General features: G+C 41.1%; 1 protein-coding gene across 1 annotated transcript in view; it reads left to right on the top strand.

The window, feature by feature from the left end:
- The first annotated feature begins 249 nt into the window (after window positions 1-249).
- LOC125021006 (TLC domain-containing protein 3A-like) overlaps window positions 250-21514 on the top strand; it is a 29535-nt gene continuing 8270 nt past the window's right edge. The window contains exons 1-4 of the mRNA XM_047606736.1: window positions 250-683; window positions 8985-9071; window positions 12061-12280; window positions 18625-18720. Of these exons, the coding sequence (XP_047462692.1) occupies window positions 562-683; window positions 8985-9071; window positions 12061-12280; window positions 18625-18720 (525 nt within the window). The 5' untranslated portion in view covers window positions 250-561. The remainder of the gene's footprint in view (window positions 684-8984; window positions 9072-12060; window positions 12281-18624; window positions 18721-21514) is intronic.

The raw sequence follows: 21514 nt of genomic DNA, 5'->3' as shown, positions 1-21514 counted from the left end.
TCTTGTTCTTGTTTTTCTGAGCTCTCTCTCTATAGATAGATAGATAGATAGATAGATAGATAGATAGATAGATAGATAGATAGATAGATAGATATTATTTTTATTTAAATTTACATTTGCATTTTATTTCCCTTTCCCTAGAAGTCGCAATATTACACAGACAGTGAAAAACGCCGGCCTTCAAAGTAAGAGCACGAGTAATATAGTGTTATCTTATTGTGAAAGTCCCCGCCGGAAGTTCCGTGTGTCTCTTTGTCTTTTAGCTCGACAGTGGTGCTGCTGCTGAGCATTGGTCGGTCGGTCGGTCCACACACACACACACACACACACATACACACACGCACACATATACACAGAGTGAGTTAGTGTTAGTGTGTGCGTTGATGGTGGATCGTTCCCGGTGAATAGCACCGAGCAGCCCGGCCGCACGAAAAATGCCTCACCGCCGCCTTTAAGCCGAATCTAACGGAGAGACGGGGACAGAGAGAAAGGAAGACAGAGGACGAGAGAGAGAGAGTCAGGTCTCCAGGCGGGTTTAGAGGAAAAGAAAATAGGAGCAGGATGTTGCAAGTTTTAGCTTGTGGCGCCGTAGTTTTCCCCGGTCTCTTCTTCGCCTTCAAGAGGATCCTGCCGTGCGTGTTCAGACACTGGAGCGATGCCGACGTGGTGCTGGTCAGCGAGAGGTAAACCAGCTCAGAGCCCATCACTTCACTTTACACCAGCACGCAGCCCGACGACGTGCTACTGTTAGCTTCGTAGCTGCTGTAGCTGCTAGTAACATCCTCATTCATCCCAGGTTTAATCCACAGTAACCGGCTACGTAACACCGAATTAGCTGCATGCGTATATTGTGTGTTTTTACTGTGTGCGTTTTTTCTTTTTCTTTTTTTTTTTTTCTTATTGCACAACAACCCCCCCGAGGGATATTCGCAGGGATGATTTGCAAATATCATCCCTGCATAAAACAAATGGTGTCCCTGCAGGAAAAAAAAAAAAGCCTGGGAGCACACCGAGTCTTGATAATCCTATTGTAAAAAAAAAAAAAAAAAAAAATTAGTGCATGTTGTGTGTGCATGTATGTGCATCGGTGTGAGGAATATAATGTAATCTATGTAACGTTAAGCATTTAAAAGTTGGGACCGTCATGATGGTCCACATCCAGGACATAGTCAGGGTCTTACACTGCAAGCTGGTGCACACAGGAAGTCATATTTTTCATAGCATGATATATGTGTTGTTATACACAAAAAATCTTTACATCAGCAATTTTTGCCACAAAAAAAAAAAAAAAAATGCACCTCATGGGTATCATGTAGGCAGGAAGTAATAATTACTGTAGTGTGTTCTGGGTGGGGGGTTGGAGGAGTCCAGTGTGACTTGCTCACATGTGCACAGCTCAGTTCAGTGCTCATTTGTAGGCTGTCACTCTGGCTAATCCTCCTCCGATCAAGGCCGGCTGCTGAGCTAGCTGTGCACCGGGAAAACCGGACCCCCACTCCTGAATAACGCCAATTTGCTAATGCTCAGCTGAGGGAAAAAAATGCTCCTCTCACAAGCGTCCGTGCCCCTGGAGATGTCACGATGCTCGTTGTCCGAACGGGGAAACCCAGCATTTGGGGATCTACCGGGGCTCTGGTCGAACTTGGATCAGAGCTTGTTTCTTTGAATTTGGTGTAAGTGGTTTGCAAATTAATTGAAGAGTGGGTTTCTGTATCAAATAGGACGCTTCAATTTCTAAAAGGGAGGTCCCGATCGGGTTTTATTTTGCCCATACCAATATTTTAACATTTAGTATTGACCGGTGCAATCTTAAATAAACAAAATGTCTTCCCATGGAGGTTCATAAAGGTTTTATTGGCTTCCTTGTATTGTTCTAGAACACATGCAACTGTATCACGTCCAGTAAATCGAGTCAAAGTAATCGTATAAAGGGTGGCTCGTACCTTGGCTCCAGGAAACCTGTGTTGTCTTCTCCAGAAATGTTCTTGTCATCCAACGCCAAGAACTCTGTAACCCTCGCTGGAATATTTTTCGCCTCAACACCATCTCTATGAAAGCTTTCTCTTCTTATTTCACCAGTGAGGTGTTGAATAAAGTCGGTGGTATTGAATAATGATCTCCTACTGCCACCTCACCAAACATCCGCATTGCATAATTGCATTTTCGAAAGTAAAGTCTACATGGCAGACATGCCACCACATGACTTTTGGTTTTTTAATTTTTTTGGCGGCTTGGACGACCATCAACTACCATTAAAACGAGACGAGGAAGAAGACGTACGACAGATAGCTACAAAATAGAAGCCTGAATGCCAGATCAGCCCCGATATTGTTCGGGACGTCCATACTTTCTGATATTGTTGATTAGTTAATAATATCTTGGCGTCAGTGAGGGTGATTCTTATTGTTTGGTCACAAGTAAAAATATCTAATGTTTGTTTGGGAGACATGTTATGAAAGCCTATCTTTCCCTTTAGCCTGTAGAAGGGTTGAAGCTCAGCCCTCAGGTAGGTTTTGGAATTTCCACCTGTAATTATATTCTCCTAAGTAAACATTTGGGCTTAAAGGCCTAATGTTTGGCGTAGATGTTTCCTTGTACCATTTATTTTTTAATTTATAGTTCTATGGAAAGTTCTAGAATGGCTGAGAATGATTACTAACCATTATGTGATCTGATCTCAAGCTAAATACAACAGTCTGCTATCTGAAGTGCTTCGAAAGCTAGTTGGTGCAGCTAGCTCTGTAGTTAGCATGTCGGTAGATGACTCTTGTTGTCTTGGTAAAGGTAAATTTTTACATAAAAGGCACAAACCAATTATTGTAAGAGACATAAGACACCACGGTTACGTTGATTATCTTGTGATCTTGCAACCTTGCAAAAATCCAGCAGCCTCTCATAATTCCACAACAATGAGTCAGTAGCAACTGATGCAGGTGAATAATTTCTCAAAGATGTGAACTACAGCTCTACCAAACACGATACCATAGAAGGAGAGTGTTATAATTACATTAGTACTGAATGGCCTCTAGGTTTAAGACATTTGAAGAAGCCAAAATATGCCACACAGTGTGCACTCTGCTAAAGAATCCATAAAGCTCTGAGATTGGACAAATTGGACTACAGGACTTTTTTTTTTTTTGTTGTGTACTAATTTTACCTTTGTACATAACACAGATAAACCGTAACAACGGTCCACCCAGTTTTCCTCCACTGAACATTGTTTCACAGAGTGGATATTATGATGCGTAAACTGTTTGAGATGTGTAAAACTAGTGAACTACCCCTTTTAATTTGAGAGGAGAGTTATTTTTGTATCATTCTAGTCACGCGTATAAAGCCTTGGAAAATTTGGTTGTGAAAAGAGGGGAAAAATAGGAGACAACTTTGTCATTCTTCTCACTAGTAGGGCAGGAAAAAGGGTTGTGAGGGTGGTATTAGAGGAACAACCTTACATAATGTTCTTTTTTTGATCAATCATTTGGTCCATGGAAACAATTGCAACTTCCTAAAACGTCTCGTCTTCACTGTGCTTTTATCTCGCCACCATACTCGAAAACAACAAGGATAGTCTGGTATTATCAGACAAATCAATCACGTAGTTGTTATTGCTCTGATCATCTGGGTATCTGGGTATCTTTCATCAACCTAAGATGCCCTTTGATAAACTCAAGTGCACTTAGGCTTCACTGTTAATGTTTGTATGCTAATGGTAGCATGCTGTTGTTTCAACACACTAATCATTAAGGCACTAGTACATGACCTAGCATACTGTAGCCTGCTTTAAAGAACAACACATGACTGAGGATTATAATTTTGAGTATAACCCACCGTCCACCAACTTAAATGGACTTAAATCTACATGGCTTCTGTGTTAGGAATGCGTGACAATATAGTGCAATCCAATCACGACACAATCTTAAGCCTTAAAGGATAAATCTGGATTATGTCACCCTGTTGTGTTTCCCATTAATGTGGCTATTGTTGGTTTATACATCATGCTAACTCTGCACTCTCAGCTTCCATCATGCAGATGCAAGGCAATGAAAAGTCGCGGCCAGCCCAAGTTTCCAGCGGCTCTCTGAAAACCATAACGTTAACCTGAACAAACTGTCTTAGGGAGCCAAAAGACTTGCGTGGATCCCAGATGGAACTCTGTCATGCAGTTCCCAAATTGGCGACTCATTTTTGTGTTTATATTCTGATATAAACCGAAGAAGAACAGCAAATCTTGTCATGTCTGGGACGTGGTTTTGGTTTCTTGCAGGCCTACAACTATAAAAGATGCAGAATTTACCTATCCGGTCTTTTGAAAGAATGCCTGCCTCTGTCCTGATACCTATCGGGACATCCCTATATCCCAACAAAGGTGAAGAGTGCAAAGCTAGCTCAGCAGTAGTAGGACGTTCATACTTGTGACGAACAGGCTATGGCGACAGACTGCCGTAACTGACGTGCACCTCCTCAGAAATGTAACTACTGGCTATGGCAACGCACAACACGAGGGCTTTGATTGGTCCACTTGATTGTTGTGTGTTTCTGCTTTAGTATTTCCAACTGCTTTTCCATCTCTGCAATTTTTAAACTATTGTTTTGGATGAGTGAAGATGGAGCTCGTCACATCGGAAAGGTTAACTGAGAAGGTTCGGAGATGCAAACATTTGTACGATTCGTGTTTGTCGAAATTTCGGCTAAAGTTGAAGTCGCCATTGTTGAAAATGAACCAGGAAGTTGAGACAAAAATTAACTCGACCGCCAATAAGGACTCGACTAGTGTTCGGTTGGCGTTGTTACACAACGAGCCAGACTGACGAGCGTACAAGTGTCATTGACTCGCACCAGCGTTGGCTACGTGAGTAGCGTTTAGATCCTGTAGTACTCTAAAAGTGCTTTTATGGCCATAAAGGGGAAATAAACCACCGTTAATCTATCGACTTGGATTATTCATCCACAAAATTTGCCTATCATGCAGAAGTATAAAGATTATTTTCCTGGTAGACGCACCGCTAGCTGCTGTGACTCCTACCGAAAGAGCTGAGAAACGAAGCAGTCAGTGGTTTTGTTGCATCCATTCAATCGATTGTGGGACTGTGATGCTGTAGGAAGAGAGAGGGAGATCTTTCTTGCCGTGAAATGCACTTTACCCCGTTTGCTTTTTTTTGCCTCCGCTGTCACTTTTTCTTTCGCTCTGCTGCAGCAGCCAGTGGACCCACAGATTGCGTACCCATTTACCGGAGGAGCAAAAACAAACAACAACAACAAAAAAAAACTAAAAAAAAAACAGAACCACTCCTGACTGTCGGGACGCTTCTGTGTGTGACAGATCATGAAAGAGCAAGTAGTCCGCGCATAACGACGCAGTCAGTAGGAAGACTTGTGTTGTAGTGAAAAGGAAGCAGTGGTTGCTCACTGGCCTGACACAGCAGGAAAGAAAAGACAACATTGCCGAACAAGGCAGCGAAGGCATCCCCCCCCCCCCCCCCCCTCCAGCCGCACGCTCCTCACCCCATCAAACTCAACCTTTCATCAGCAGAAAGAGTGAGTGTTACTGGCGGACACACAATGAACGGGTTGTGTAAAATCTGGGTCTTGTGACGGAGAATGCAGCCCTAAAAGGCAGCAAAAGCATGGGGGTGAAAATGTGTGTGTGTGTTGAAGGGGGTGTGGGGGGGGGGGTTGATTTTGTAAAGCCTGTGGTTTTGTACTTGCTGGTCACATGGCTTTCACGGCCTTTTCGGCTGCGGTGTCACCGGCCGCATTCTCCGTAGAGATTGGTGTTAGGTGGCAGCAGGTTCAACTCGGAAAATCACACAAATGCTCCCTTTGTTTCTTCGTGAATGTACCAAGTAAATATCAAGATGTCATGTGTGCGCTGTTGAGCAAGTAGGCAAACTCGAGGAAAATTTGTGTCCAAAGCTTAAGAGGTCACACAAAAGATTGGGTAATAGTTTTGTCAAGGACCATTGTTGGTTAATGACAAATCCTGGACTACGGAAGAGGAAAAGTTCAGGGTCACAAAAAAATCCTTTGGAAATCATCCACTGAGGACTTGGGCTGGGGAACAGAATAATTCCGTGGCGAGAAACTAAAACCTTCAATGTTAAACTGAAAGGCGTTGAGGAATGTACAGTATCTGTTCTGCATTTGGTCAAGCTTGCCAGAAACTGTGGTGACATTCAAACCCCACAGCAGCCTGTTTCTGCCATCCCTTTTTTTTTTTTTTTTTTTATCGATCGTCTTTATTTCGCTGCTGTCCTAATGCAGTATTAATTAGGGCTGTTCCAATCCATATCGGGAGATCCTTATCGGGCCGATCCAAGCATTTTTTTTTTTTTTTTTTTAGTTTTCTTGATCTGATAGGTATCGGCCTTCGGCCAAGCCTGACGTTTTGTGATAATTTATTCTAGGTCTAACGTGAACCTAAACCACATCCCTTTCGCATGAAAACATCTTCTTCCTCTTGGTTTCCGAGCATCAAAGCTGCTGAAAAGTAAAGGAAACCAAGAAATCGCGTGACTACACATATTTGTCACGTGGACAAACATTTCTGGAGTAGAGAACTTGGTTTTCACCGCCTGTTGGAGCTGCCCTCTCCACACCACATTAGCTTTAGTCCTGGTTATTGGACTCACTACGGTTGCACGGTGCGCGCTGGATATAGTAGGATAAAAAAAGTTAATTTAGTTTATTTAAGATCGAATCAGGACTTGGATTGGTCAATAACAAATAGTAACAGATTGGTATTGCCATTGGGACTCTACCAAGTATTAATCCTAAATGAAGACTTCAAGTCACAAATGTGTAAATTAGAAGATATTTTGTGTTTGTGGACCACACACGAGTGCCCTCGTTAAAACTGTTGCAAACTTGCAGTTTTTCGGGGTATCCCGGGTTTGTCTCCGCTCATTACAAGTAGTAGGTGGTGATGTAAAAACCAGACCCAGGGGTTAAATTCATTCCCGAACAAAGTGGCGTGTTAAAGGGGTGCCTTTCTGTTATGGCTGCAGTGAGTGCTGGGGAATAAATTACATGTTTTCTGATTTCAAAGCAGCTTACTGTCACTGCTGCCAAGTTGGAGAGCAGCCAGGGAGAGAGAGAGAGAGCTTGTCGGAGCAAAAGCAGTCATTCATAGTTAGAGCAAATTGGTGATATAATACTGTTTAAATGGGATGAAGAAAAATAACTGTTGACCCAGCAGGGGGGGGAAAAAAAAAGAGGATCTCTGATTGTTATTCGTCAAATAACGTCTCATCGGTTCACAAGTCGAGTTCACTGCTAAGACAGGCGTGAGGCCTTAGAGTGATATGTAGGCCCTGTGGCACTACACGGCCACACTTCAAATAGAGATGTACCAAGTTCTCCTATGTCACAGGTCTGTTTATAGACGAGGAAAGTTGAGGCCAAGCGCTGCTAATCCCGTGGTGTGGGACTGGACTTGTAGGTCTGACTGCTTGAGTGGCTCACCTGAAAGGACACTTGTTTAAGACTTGACCTACATTTATCAGGGGGTCGTCCTGCTCAGAGGGAGCCTCTGATTTTACATGCTGGTCATCAAATCAGTTGATATGGCTGGTTTGTTAAAAGAAAAAATGCATTTGATTAAATATTGGATATTTATTTGTAATAGGGCTGGGTTTAAAAAGTAGTTTTGTTTTGTTTCGTTTTTGTTTGGACGACCCCATAAAATCCTCAATATGAAAAAAACAGATGCCATGACGGCTCTTCAGAAGTGAAGCCAAAACAAGTAGAGCTCCCCCTGGGGACTGGCTGCAGTATAGGTCATAAGCTCCACCTCCTCCATGCTAGTACATGATAAAAAACTTGTTTTTGATTCAGTCTGTCACTACAGAATGTCTCTAAGATGATACTTACCAGTTATAGTTTTTTTAATTTCCCGGAGGATGTGGCTGCTTTCTCCTGATGCATTTGCTGGCTCTCGTTGTACTCCGGCTCCTGGTTGTACTTCAGGTGGAGGAAAATAAATTAGTTGTGTTGCTATCCAATTATCTCTTCATTGCAAACCTCGCATATGGGACAAGTCCAAATCCACCTTGTGATATCCTAACAAGTTCCACATTATTGATGAGGAGCCTTGTGTAACTATCATCAACAAGCTGCAACGAGCTGCTGTGCAATAAGTTATCGCACATTCCTAATCCAGAATGGGACTGCTTAGATTTACTAGTGTCATTCATACTAGCCTCAGTTTGGCTAATCCAAGGGGATTAGATTTATTCTACAATCTACATAAACACCACAAGTCTCTGGAACCAGTGACAAAATTTGTTGTTTTTTTTCCCCAAAATATCTAAAATATCTCTAAATTGATATTGGAAAGTTATTCAAGTCGATTCTATCTGTGTCATGTCTGAATTGTTATATCCCAGAATTTAACATCACACAAGACTGGAGCTGTTTTAAATGATGGTGATTTTTGTTTCAGTCACTTGTTTCTCTTTGAGATTAGCAATGAAATCAATTAGTTTCTGGATTAAGCCTTTTTTTTTTTTTTTTTTTAATTACCCAGCATTTTCTAATATTGACTCTTGCTTTGCACCAAGTGACACCAGTGTTTGAGGTTTAATATCTAGGTAAATGTTAAAAATACATGCATAAATTCATGGGAATTCTCCAGTCCCGATTACATCAAGATGATTTAAGGGGTATTCACAAAGGCAGAGACGAGCAGTGATGTGGCAAAAAGGGACCATGGATTGTTATTCAAATTCAGCCTGTGTTTGGCGTCACAAAGTAGGTGGGAACTGGGAATCTCCTGATCATCTCCAGACATTTTTATTGAAATGATTGGATCGGATCGTTGTCAGGTTTCAGTGAAGTCCAGGAGTGTGTGACTAACAAACATTACTTTCCAAGGACCTTCATTCTGTGTCTTATTAGATTCTGCAGCCTTGTAGATGTGTGATGTTGTAAATAAATGTTTAAAAGATGTTCTTGTGTCCCCTTTTTTTTTTGTTTTTTATTTGCAGACTGGTGTCCTCCATCCATGCTGTCATGGCAACCACTGCAGGAGTCATCATTGTGTCATCATGCTGGGGCAATGTCATTAATGACAGGTTAGTCCTATAATTAAACCCCTCTGTGGGAAAAAGTGGTTACTAATGGTAACGCTCACAACAGCAGCAGTGAACCCACTACTGTTATTCAACCAACGGCTTCCTTCAAGGCCTCCCCGACCAGCCTGCTGGCAGTGACTTAGCGTTAGCGTAGCATCCACCGTGGTTCTTCGTTTCTCCCGTTCAGCTCGTGAAACTGTGGCGCTAGGCTAATGCTAGCTCATTAATCCCACTGAGTCAGCAGCTGGACCAGGGTAGCCCCGGTTCCAGTTCCTGCTAATCTCCGCCACCCCTCCCCTTAACCCACAGAGCTTAATTCCTCTACGGCGCTGCTCAGTTTTGCTGCCCGGTGACGTGCACACGGCCCGCAGCTTATCAGACACATGCTCCGGAGTCAGACCCACGAATACTCTTAATACTGCGTCACAATCTGTCACTTCATTTAGGCGTTACAACAACCTTCGCAAAGGTCTTACGGCGGCAAAAACTCTACAAATATGACGATTTACATGAACTAAATATATAAATCTGTTATATAATGGCTGAAAATAAATGGAAATGGAATGGTCGTTCTTTAAAATGTGTTTCCAGATCTTACCAGTGACCTCTAATGAGCATAGCGTTGGCTACACAATACACTATGCTAATGCTAAGCTATCCTGCTAAATGAGCAGTTATTTTGATGCTTAACGGCTACTCTAGACTCAACTGCAGGCTGTAGCTCGTGTGTTTTTGCAGGTATACACAGGACAGAAATGACTCCGTTCCTCCCTGATCTGTTTGTTGTTCCTTGCTGCCCTTAATCTAAATCCACTGACTTTCAGAGCTAAGGTCGGAGTTCAGTAGCTCAGCTCTCCCCTGCAGCTTTACTGCGTTCTGTCCACTTAATTAACCATCACCGTAATCAGCGCTCATTAGAGTGCTGCAGCCGTCCAAGCTGTTTATTATACTGTACTTACATAAGCCTGCCTGAAAGCATTCGCATGCAAGAGAGGCAAGACATATAGGTTAAACGAGTGAGTCTGTGTGTTTGCTTCAGATGAACCTAAAGGTCATTTGTTGTAGCATCTTATGGCTCTGACTCCAGTGGTAGTGCAGCTAACCTCGGGGCCTGGATGGCCTGCTTACCCTACGTAAAATAGACAAATGATGAAGATGGCTGTAGGAGTGTATTTAGAATAAGGTTACATGTTACTTTTTGACATTATTTTTGAGACCTACTTTTTTAAACAACTGATGTCCTTTTATTTTGCTGAAGTACACTCATAGCCAGTTCCTTAGGTACACTAGAGGAAACAAATGCCCCAAATCCCCCTTCATGATTTATGACGTTCACGACTTTATGTTCAGTTGATGTTGAGACAGAGTCAGAAATGTAGTTCAACTGTAAGATCATTTTTGGAGGTTGTAGTTTGTGGTGCTTTAATTAAATTAAACTGGATTAGTCTAGGAAACGTGTGTCATTACAACACAGTGCAATTCAGGAGCACTACCAAACGTTGAATCAACGGCTCTCTTGTTACTTTAAGCTAATACGGTAATACGACAATAAGATTTAGTGCAGGACTGTTCTACTAGAGTAAATTTGTTTTCGCTAGCGTACCTAATGAGCTTCCAACTGAGTGTATGTGTAATTGCAAGAAATGTTAAAAATAATAAGAGAAGACCTTTTATTAAAATATTTCCTTTGTTTAATTAAAAAGAATAATAATTAATGTTGTGCCTATATTCAGAAGTAGCCTGTTCCCCCCAAAAGACTGAGGTTTAGTCCAGGTATGGAGAGAGACTTCTGTCATAGCCCACTAGTTTTTCTTTTTTTTTTTTTTGTTATGTTTTGTTTATTTTCCACTTCCAGACTTTATCTTGTACGCGTCTGCTTCAGTCTTGTGTGATCCTGAAACTGAGCTGACAGTTGGTAACACAGACGGCTCACGATAACATTTTTACAGATTAAAAAACACTTGTGTGTGGATCCATAGTTAATGTTGATCATAAATGTGCTGTAGGTTGGAAATCATGCATACATTAAGCATTTTTGCGAAACATTAGGGCCAGTAGACTAAAAAAAAAAAAATACATATATATATGTGTGAAGATTAGAGATAATAAGTCAGAACCTTTGTGGTATTTTGAAGTTACTTCTCTGGTTGGATGTTTAAATCCAAGACACAAACTCCTCAAACTGGACTAAGGTTCATACTTTGCATGAATACCTATTAAATAATTCCCAAAGGTCTGTCTGCTTCCTTTCATAGCTTTCCCCCTAGTTGTGCTGCTTTCAAATGTGTATTTTCATATAAAAACTCTTATCCAATCACATTTCAGCATTCATTTGTTGCTAGGGTCAAAGAAATCTGCCTGGAGGCCTTCAGAATCAGTTCTACAGGCCCTGCAGCATAAAATAAGTCTCAGTCAGACTGTTGCTTTAACCAAGAGCCTGCTAGCAGTCGTACGGTGTCATCAGCATATTCAGACCCTTTCATTGAATAGTCAGAAAGTGCGCTAGCCAGAGCTAGCCAGAGCTAGCAAACTGCATCTGTTGTAAGCGGGACGATGGTTAAGAAAGTTAAGTCAACCTCAGAAAAGGATTTGTCAGCCACTTTAGGTTGTATAAAGCTGGAGGGCATTGAAGGCCTAAGTGGAAAATACACGGCCCGCCACTGGTATATACAGTATATAGATATAGATGTATAAATATAGATATGGTTCTTGTGGAAAAACCTGGTGCTTCTTCAGATGCAGAAGTCAAACACACAAATTTAGACACAATAACATTTCTCATTTAGTGCTCTTTTGGTTTTCTTCTTCATCCATTATAGGACGTAAGGCAAATTTACTTTGCTTTTCAAATTGCAAATCAAACAGACTCTTATTAATCAATTTTACATTTTTGAGTCTACAACCAAACGCTGAATGCCAATAAGGACACGGACCCTTGATGTAACGAGTGCCATGTTAACCCCAGATTTTCTTCCTTCTTCCCTCTCAGGCACTGGCTGGCCACACACTTTGTCATCTGGTACGGCGTCCCCTACATGGCTTACGACCTCTTCGCTATGTACCTCAGTCACTACTACCGCTTCTGCGTCAAGGGACACGAGGACTACAAGCGCCATTCACTGAGGACCGTAAGCTTGTTCGTCCGCAGAGAGTTCCTGCTGGTGCTGCACCACATCGCCCTGCTCACCATCCTGCTGCCTATCACACTGGTGAGGAGGAGACATGGGGCTGGGTGGGGTGGGGGGGTTTGTCAGTCTTCCAGGCCCATAATTAAAAAGTATGATTACTATCACAGATTCCAGTTTTTATCTGCAGGTTGTAATGGACTTGGATCCGGATACACATTAAAACCTCCATGTGTAGTTTTTTGAGATAATTCCAACTGATTAGCCGAGAGAATTACCTCCAAATATATACATCCTATTATTTCCTGCACTTTTCAAACCATAATCAAGATAGTTTAATGATCATTTTTTTGTTCTTTGTAGCTTTGAGGCAGCTATTGATTTATTTCGCAATGGAACGAAAATCAATTTGGGAGCAACTGACACTCACTTGCGATAAATAATAAGTCATGTGTCCTTTCAGAACAGGCCTCTGCCAGTAACGCATTATTAGCTTGTACTCTAATGTTGTGCAGTGGTTTCAAATCAATCATTGCTTTAAGCTGCATTATCTCCCAGTGATTATTTAAGTGGCAGCAATAAATAGACATGTTGGTATAGATTACCTATAAACTAATTTTGAGTCTGGTTTCCACCTGTGTACAAGTAAACGTTGATGTAGCTTATAATGAAGGGAAAACCAGTTTATTTGAATTTCTGTTATCTGTTATCGCCCAGAACTGTTATGTTACATTAAATCGCACCTCAGGACTTGAGTAGCTGCCTGTAGCTTACACTGTCTACTAAGTGAATTGCCCTTACTGGTGAAAGCATCATTATCGGGTCAACTGTGATCCACAGTGCATTACTTCCTGTTTTGAAGCGTATTAAAAGACCGAGCATGCCACAGAGACAATTATGGTTTTAAAGCTACGTTACAAATGGACGTCTTAACCCAATAAACAGTCCGTACAGAAGCCCAGTATTGTAATGGACTTGGCAAACAAGACATGATGAGTAAAAAATTACAATTAAATGCTGAAATAATACGACGTGAAATACTTAAAAAAAGACGATGAATTTGGACTTTCCACTGTCAAGAGGAGCTCATAGAGACAACTCATTCTAGGATTGTACTACCAAACCTCCAATACAGGCTCTGATTGCCTTCAGGCTGTCAGGAAAGGAGGTCACCTATATATTCAGGAGCAAGCTCCTATAAGCCCTAAAAGTGATCATTAATATTTTTAAGTCCACTCTAAAATGTAGAGGGTATAATAGGTTTTCTTTCACGTGCAATGGTTTTGCATTTTTAGTCGCTGTTAGTCACTGACACTGTTACCACACCCTGATAGTGTAGTTTTCATTCATCTATTTAAAACCATGATGAGGAAACTAACACAGCTGTCATATTTCCATCTCTATTTCTACATTTCATTTTCACAGCTCTTTGAGTTTTCATTAACACTTTTTTTTTTAATGGTGTCACATGGTTGTCTCGTTTTTCTGCTATGATTCATTGGCACCTGAAGAGAGAATTGGTGCCACAATTTGTTTGTCTCAAGGATCTTTACTTACAGTTGAGAAACTAGTTTGTTCAAGACAATTAATCATTAATTGCAATTAAGTGTGTGACCGTTAATCATCAACTAAAGTCATCATGTCCGCCCCTTTTTGAGGATTTGCTGTTAGATACGCGTAGCAGTAATCAAAAGTGGATTAAAAACTACTTGAATTTCCTCATTTCTTTGTTTAAAATTGGCTCAAACATGACCGGACAACATTTCTGCTGTAGTGTGAAATCATATGAAGGGATTTAAGTGCCGAGCTGTAGAAAATTAACTCAAAGCAGTTGAAAGAATAATTCAGCTCCAGGTTGTTGAGTTGACAAACAGGGTCAGAAACCCTGTGTAATATATGATATGTGTTCAAAATACAAAAGCAAGACACTTGAGGGTTGGAATAAATTTACATTTTAGTGCAGAAATGTTTTAACGCTCATGTTGGTGTGAGTTATCAAGATCGTCAGCAACTACAGCGGTTTCTTAGGCGAGACCTGGTGTTTAAAGGTGTGAACGCGAGCAAGTTTTGAACTTCTCTCTCGAAGCTTTCGAGAAAACACCTAACACATAGGTCACTAACAAGTGTTTTGACAGTATATTATCCTTCCCTAGTCCTCTCTGGGACAGCAGACGTTTACCTAGCCATCCAGTGTGTGGTATAGTTTTCAGTTGTTAACGTCCTTGGTTACATGAGAAGCAGGGTTACGCTGATGAGCCAGTGTGCGTTTTATTCCCCACCACATGAAAACTGAACTCTCACTAAGTTCTATTTTATGCCCTAGAGTGGACCACTTTACCAATTTACTCTGTGGTCCATTGAAGGAAATACAGTCCAACTTGGTCGGGACAAAGTAAAGAAAAAACAAAAACAAATGCCCAGGCCTCCAAGGGAGTAAATGTCAGGAAAAGAAACTCAACACTAAGCTAGTAATTATCGATGGGTTTCTTTGAACAGATGCCAGTGAATGATTATTTATTATTTTCTCTAACGGCCTTGAATTCTAAATGCTGCAAAATGGGAGCCGTCCAATACAAATATACAGGAAAGGAGAATAAAAAGAAGTGCTAGAGCCAAAGAACGCGAAGCACGTGAAAGCATCTAGGAATAAAATGTTGAGTTTTTAAAGCCAGCATATGGGAGGAAGCAGGCAGGCGAGGAAAGGCTTTTACCGCAGGTATGACCACCAAACTGGAAACTTACTGAACTGTTAAATCTGAGTTCACTGTTTCACTGCAAACTCATTTCCAAGGAAAGTCTCATGATTTGATTATTTGCACTTTGGACAGCAAACAAGCCACTTGCTTACAATGGGATATATAATATTGTATTGTAGTCATATAAGAATATTTGTTTTACCAAGAACTTTTCTATTTTATTCTGTTCTATTCTAGGAAATGCATAATTAATCAAACACACTTGAATTGGGTCATTCAGGTTATTGCCCCAGACTGCCGTCAACCTTTTACTGTACAGCGTGTCCCTTGGAGTTTTCAGCTCATCTAGACACTCTCCTTTCCTGGTGCTATCCTAGGTTAGCAGGCCAGGTGCTGTGGAAACCCAGTCCTTTGTTTGCAGTGGCAGTCAGTGGCTATATGAGATCACATTACCCTACATTATTCAGCTCCAGCTGCAGTCATCCACTCTTTTCTCTAAACTCCCCTCCCTTTGGTCCTCCTTTTGTTCCCTCACTCACCAGCTTTATGCCTCTTTGACTTGCCAGGGTAGAACAAGGTTGGTTTGTCCGCCTGGTAACAGTGTCATTCAGGTAATTTTTTTTTTTACAAAAGATACCTGGACATTTTGTGCCACTTTAAGTATTTGTGGATTCTCAGTTGCTTCTCAAAGTCATTGTTGACAGTTTTAATTCCACCTTCTGACAAGTCAACATTTGCGCTGAGAAAGTTAAAAAGGGGCAGATGGACGATAAGGATGTGGCAAGTTGGCAAATAAGCTTGAACCTGATGCTTTTCACTCTCAGTTGAGCAACGCACAGTCTCATAAATTCCAGTCACAGGTGGTGTGACCTTTGTCCACAGTTCACTGCTGTACTTCACAGACTGACATTTTTTCATAGACGTGGACATTTTGTTCAAATTCAGGGACTGAATCAAGAAACACTACTTCAAGGTCAGTAGAAATGGGTCAGACACCCGGGCATGAAAATCGAATCGCAAGTGACTAAAATTAGCAAACAATAAAAAGCAAGAAGGGACGTTTTCACAGACACATGAGCACCTGGAATGGGAATAAGTTTATAGACCGATTTAACATAGTTATTCAGGAGAGATCAGCTCTGCTCCATGGCTTCCAAGCTCTTCTGGTTTCCCAGCTACAAAACACACACACTAACTGGCCATTGATGGGTGTCTTTGGTGTTCAGGCGAGACTTTACAAAGCAATGTCAGCTTTTGTTTCTAGTAGTTTTTTTTGTGTGAGAGTTTAGTGAGTCTAAGCCCTGTAGGTGTCGTGGGAAATTCCATGTGGGAGTAATACCTGAGGGATGTCACACCTGTCCCCCCTGACGTGGGAATACCTCGGTAGGGAGTTGGGATGTAGCTGACGAGAAGCACGCCTGGCCTATTGTCATTGGCTGCCATTACAACCTGCTCATCAAGAGATAAACACGTCTCTTTTGTTGTAATGCATCTGCTTTGTACATAGGCCCATGTGTATAGTGGGGAATTCAAATAAATCCCTGGACAGATGCTAGTAACAACAAATACAACTGTTGTTGTCAGTGGCTGTAGGCGACCTAGAGGCACACAGAATAGTGTGTTGTGGTTTACAGCTTTAGTTTTATTACATTTATGCAGATTGCTGAGATGATTATTATTATCATAGAGTTATTGCCATGAGTAGTTGTTAAAGTGCAGTAAATGGGGTGTTTTTATGGTACTTCAGATCAGGTGGATTGTTGAGCATCTTCAATAAGTCTGTTTTGTCTCTCTATGTACTACCAGACACAAATATGTTGAGCCATATTGTCTGTTGCATGTTCTTCTGGACAATTGATAATAATCTTAACGTCTGAGGAGACTAAAACATGTCAACGCGATGTAGCAATGATAGTCAAGACCTCCCAAAGGTCTCTTTTAATGACGATATGTCACACAATTTCTGAAGTGAAAATACGGGGAGGTATAAAGGTAACACAATGAAGCCCATGGCAGCGAGGAGTGGGTTGAGATCGGCAGGTAGATTGGAGGCGTGGTGTAGAGTTCCCCATGCTGTGGTCTTGTTAATTCTTTTGTGGGCAGCTGGCAAAGCCACGTCTGGAGCCGCTCATTCTTTATTTATCAGCACACGCCAAGCTCGGCTACCAGACAGGGCTTGTCTTTTGTCTTGAGTCCATCCATCCAGCCTGACTCACCTATTCTAGGGTGGCATCTCTAAGCCACACAGCACTGTGCCGCTGGTCAATATTTGAAAGCGTCATTCATTACTTATGTACAGGACATCACTCCCTCCCTGCCCTCCGGTTGCTGCTCGCTACCACTGAGTTAGCAAAAGGTCTTCCTTGAGTGGTTGTGACATTGTGCAAAACATGTAGAGATAACCTTAACAGAATCAGTGAAGTGAAGTTTGTTTGGCTGCCCCCAGAGTCTGGAATTTAATCCGCCTAGAAACATTCTCATTATGTTTGTTCACGTGGAGTAGAATCCGGTACATGAGCAAATATTGGTCCCAAACATTGGTATCAAACATTGGTCCCAAACATTGGTCCCAAACATTGGTATCAAACATTGGTATCAAACATTGGTATCAAACATTGGTCGTAAACATTGGTACCAAACATTGTTAGGGTTTGTAGCATTGAGAGCACCAACATGCCAAGATTAGTGTTGATTAACCTGTTGATGATGCTTCTTGATCCTCCAAAGTCAACATGTAGGAAACATGTGCTGTGTTTACATAGACATGGTCCTCTGACAATCAGAATAAAGACGCCTGAACAGACGACCTCAGTCAGAAACAAGGAACACGAAAGGTATTGAGATTAGGGCTGTGGTCGTTGGTTCCAGGGGTTTGTATTGATTGGTATTTCCACAATGTTTTACCTCTAGTTTCACACCTTGCATATGGCTTCCCTTTTGTGCATCTCCTACTGGTCGTCATCCTTTTTTAAATTTAATGAGCTTTCAGATCTGATGGAGATCTCAGAGTTGGAGCTTCTGTCTCACACTTGGGCTAATCTTAACTGTGTGTCTTGCAAGATCTTCTTTAAGGAATAACTTGGCGGAGTATGTTTTTTTCCCCCTTAACACAAAACTCTTATCTGTCAAGCACATAGGCCTGCATTGGAATACTCGATATTAAATGATCGGGATTGAATCAGGTGCGAAAGAAAAAGAAAATCTAACATTGATGTCCTTGGTTTGAATCAATGTGGACACTGCACCACTGAAAACATTTGTCCTGCTGGGTCATCACCTTCTTCTCTTGAACAAATTCAATGTTGTTAATAAAGGAGAAATTAAAGTTTGACTCTTTAATCAGAATGATTCCAGTTTGGTTGAAGAAATATTGTCCATGTTAACACAACCATTCATCTCATGTTGGTAAAACTGAACTATTCCTGATTCCAGTTTTCTCAAATTGGCACACAACGCAGCCTTTACCCTTGGATTTGAGTGTTTATGTAAAGAGTACAACGGAAGAAACGGCAAATTCCTCAAATGCACCGACTAAAGTGCCGTCAGATGTATCAGAATCAGTCGGTCTAAGCATGCGTTTAAAACCTGACACCGTCCCACGCCTTTCGGAGCGTCTCTCAGCATATTTCCATTGAGAGTGTTCCGAAAGTTGTCCTTGAACGTCAGCTGTGTTTGTTTCCGTGCTCGTGTTTGTTTGCTCAATCTGCGTGTGCTCCGTTTGTCTGTTCGCAGTTCTTCAGAAACGACCGGGGGGACTTCTTCATCGGCTGCTTGTTTCTAACGGAGCTCAGCACGCCCTTCGTTTCCCTGGGGAAGATACTGATTCAGGTGAGACATGTATACATGTGCGTTCACCTGAAACAACCTGGGGGGAGGAGGAGGAGGAGGAAGTCCTGTGTTCTTTACAGTATCTTAAAAAATGTGAGGTCGAGCACTACACAACCAAGTTGGGCAATCATTTTCTAAATCCTTATCCAGAGATGCAATTGTCCAATCATAGCACAGGTTCAAGAGGCCTGTCGAGCTTCGCTACACTGATGTGCATTGGACTCTCAAACTGGTGGAGAGATTAAGAAGAGACCCCTATTTGTGGTCTATATTAAACTGGACCTACTGCTATTAATAAATACACATCATTATTATACATTTGCATTAAATATCAAGCCATTCAAACAATACACAGGTTCAAATAGTCATTTTTATTTTATGTCAAACATGTGCAACAGTAAAGTGGCCGTGCCAACTGCCATAAACATAAACATACCTTACTGGCATACGTATAAATAATTGACAGTGAAAGAAAATAATTGACAGATTCAGGTTTTAACTTTAGACATATCTAAATGTAGTAGGGACACTGACTCACCAAGTCATCCCTGGATTCCTGTTACTGTGTTTTTAAAAAAAATTAAATTTCTGGGAGAAAATAAAAAATGTCTAGCCAAGCAACGATTTTGCGACCCCACATCTTCTTCCTTTTCATCTAATCTATCCCAATAAATAAAAAATAACAATAATAAAGTAGAAAAGGTACTAAAATACACTTGAATGAACATGTCTACTATGTGGAAGACGATTACTCTGGAAAATGAAGTCAGACAGAAATGTGTAAATTATGCAATGTGGATGTTTGGTGAGGTGGTAGTAGGAGATTGTCATTCAACACTCTCAACTTGATTCAGCAGCAGGGTGCACTGCACCAACAACAAACGCTGAACACGGCGCTTAAAAGAAGAGAAACATTTCCTGGAGACGGCATCAAGAAGGAACTTTGTTTGTCTAACTCAGAATATTAAAAGACCAATGTCGGATCAGGGGGACGAAATAACTCTCTACACAAAACACATTTGTTAGCTTCCATGCTAAAAAGTGTTCAAAAGTATGAACCAGAAAGCACCAAACTCAGCCTTTATCCTCTGTTTAGCCATGCAATGCTAGTTGCAGCTGATAAATTCCCTATTTATCCATCTGTAGGACCCATTGTTTTTGAAATTACTACCTCCACTATGTGTGTGTGTGTGTGTTTGTGTTTGTGTTCCCTCGGGGAATAGACAGGTGTAGCCACAGTAACTGGGGGGGTGGGGCTTAAGGAAGAGAGAGATCATTTATCTGCTGTATCCTGCATGGTATCCTGTATGTGTTGTTGCTGTGGCAGTTGGCAAATTACCCTAGAAAACCAAATATACACAATATTTATACCTTTACTATAGCTACAATTTGGACAGAATTACATTTACAAAGGATTAAAATGTCTTGGATGACCTCATTCATGTATTTCAGATGCAGCTAGGGCTGGTTATCGCTTCTCATGCCCTCAATTCATTTCATTCTAATTCAGTTAGATTGAATTCAGTATAATATAGTTTAGAGATATGTCATTTTCCACACTATTTTACTTGGTTACGAAAGAAATTTCGCTGATTTCTTTTCCAACTATCTATTTATCGGTTTCACATAACAAATGTTGTCTTTGGTCGCAGAGATTTGTGGCATTTTAGGTCACATGGTCTCTGTAGTTTCAGATAATGCCACTGCGCTTTGTAATGAGACGAGAGCAGTTCATGAATCGATTTCTGATCTTTCGAATCCATATATTTTTGAATAAAGAAAAATATATATATTCATATTTATTAAACCCAGCCCTAGAGGCAACTCAATGCTACATTAGGATTTGAAATTACACTTCCCTGATGTATAATAAAGGCCTTGGCCTTGTAAATATAAAATGCTGTCATCTCAAATTTATTGAAGTCCATCCACAATTTTTATTTTTCAGTCGATATTTAGGCAGAGCCTGGCGTGGTTGTTTAAAAAAAAAAAAAAACAACTTGAGTATCTCCATTTCATTTCCAATGTAGCTCGTCACTGGTCCATCAATAATTAAGGTGCACTGCTCACCAAAAAAAAACAACAAACAAACAAACAAAAACAGTCAGCATTCAGCCGAGAATCCGAAACAGAAACAGAATTCTCTTTTAACCCGTCTGCTGCAGTTAAACGTTTTAATTAGTACCACACACACGCACACAGAGGTCATTAAACCCCACACTTTAACGGCCGCGTTGCAGCACGTAGAGTTTAGTTCAAGGCTGTGTGTCCTATAATCCCTTACTAAGAATAGAAGAGCCTTACTGTGAACCTCGGTGAAGTCAGTGGGCTGAGGCCTCTCAGGCCCTTTGCTGACATCTGGTGTCAGCAGAGAAAAAAAAAGGGCAACGCCAGGCGGCACTGCTGCCCTCTTTTGGATTAGATCAGCACTAACAAACTGTGCCAGACAGTTTTACTGCTCCCAGCAACAGTGGTGATTTCTGTTGTGTGGAGTAAGACCTAATCAAACACGAGAAGAAGGGACTAGAATTGTTGGATATTATTTAGTAAATGATGAAAAGAAAAGATGCTCAAAAGTTACCAAAATCCACATTCAGGGTTGTTTTCACTGTATTATTTGTACTATAAACAAAGGTGAAAAAAAGTAGAGTGTCGTCTACATAAAAGAGAACGAACGTTTTAATTCTGCCTTTTTGTGAGATAATTAAAATCAGTGTGGCTTTTCTTATATTAGCATGTCTCCTTTTATGCTTTGTGCATCACAAATAATACATCATTGATATACAGACATTTA

The sequence above is a fragment of the Mugil cephalus genome, chromosome 15 (assembly GCF_022458985.1).
Source record: "Mugil cephalus isolate CIBA_MC_2020 chromosome 15, CIBA_Mcephalus_1.1, whole genome shotgun sequence".
Taxonomy (NCBI): domain Eukaryota; kingdom Metazoa; phylum Chordata; class Actinopteri; order Mugiliformes; family Mugilidae; genus Mugil; species Mugil cephalus.
The sequence above is the reverse complement of the archived record's forward strand: the minus strand, read 5'-3'. Positions and strand labels throughout refer to the sequence as shown.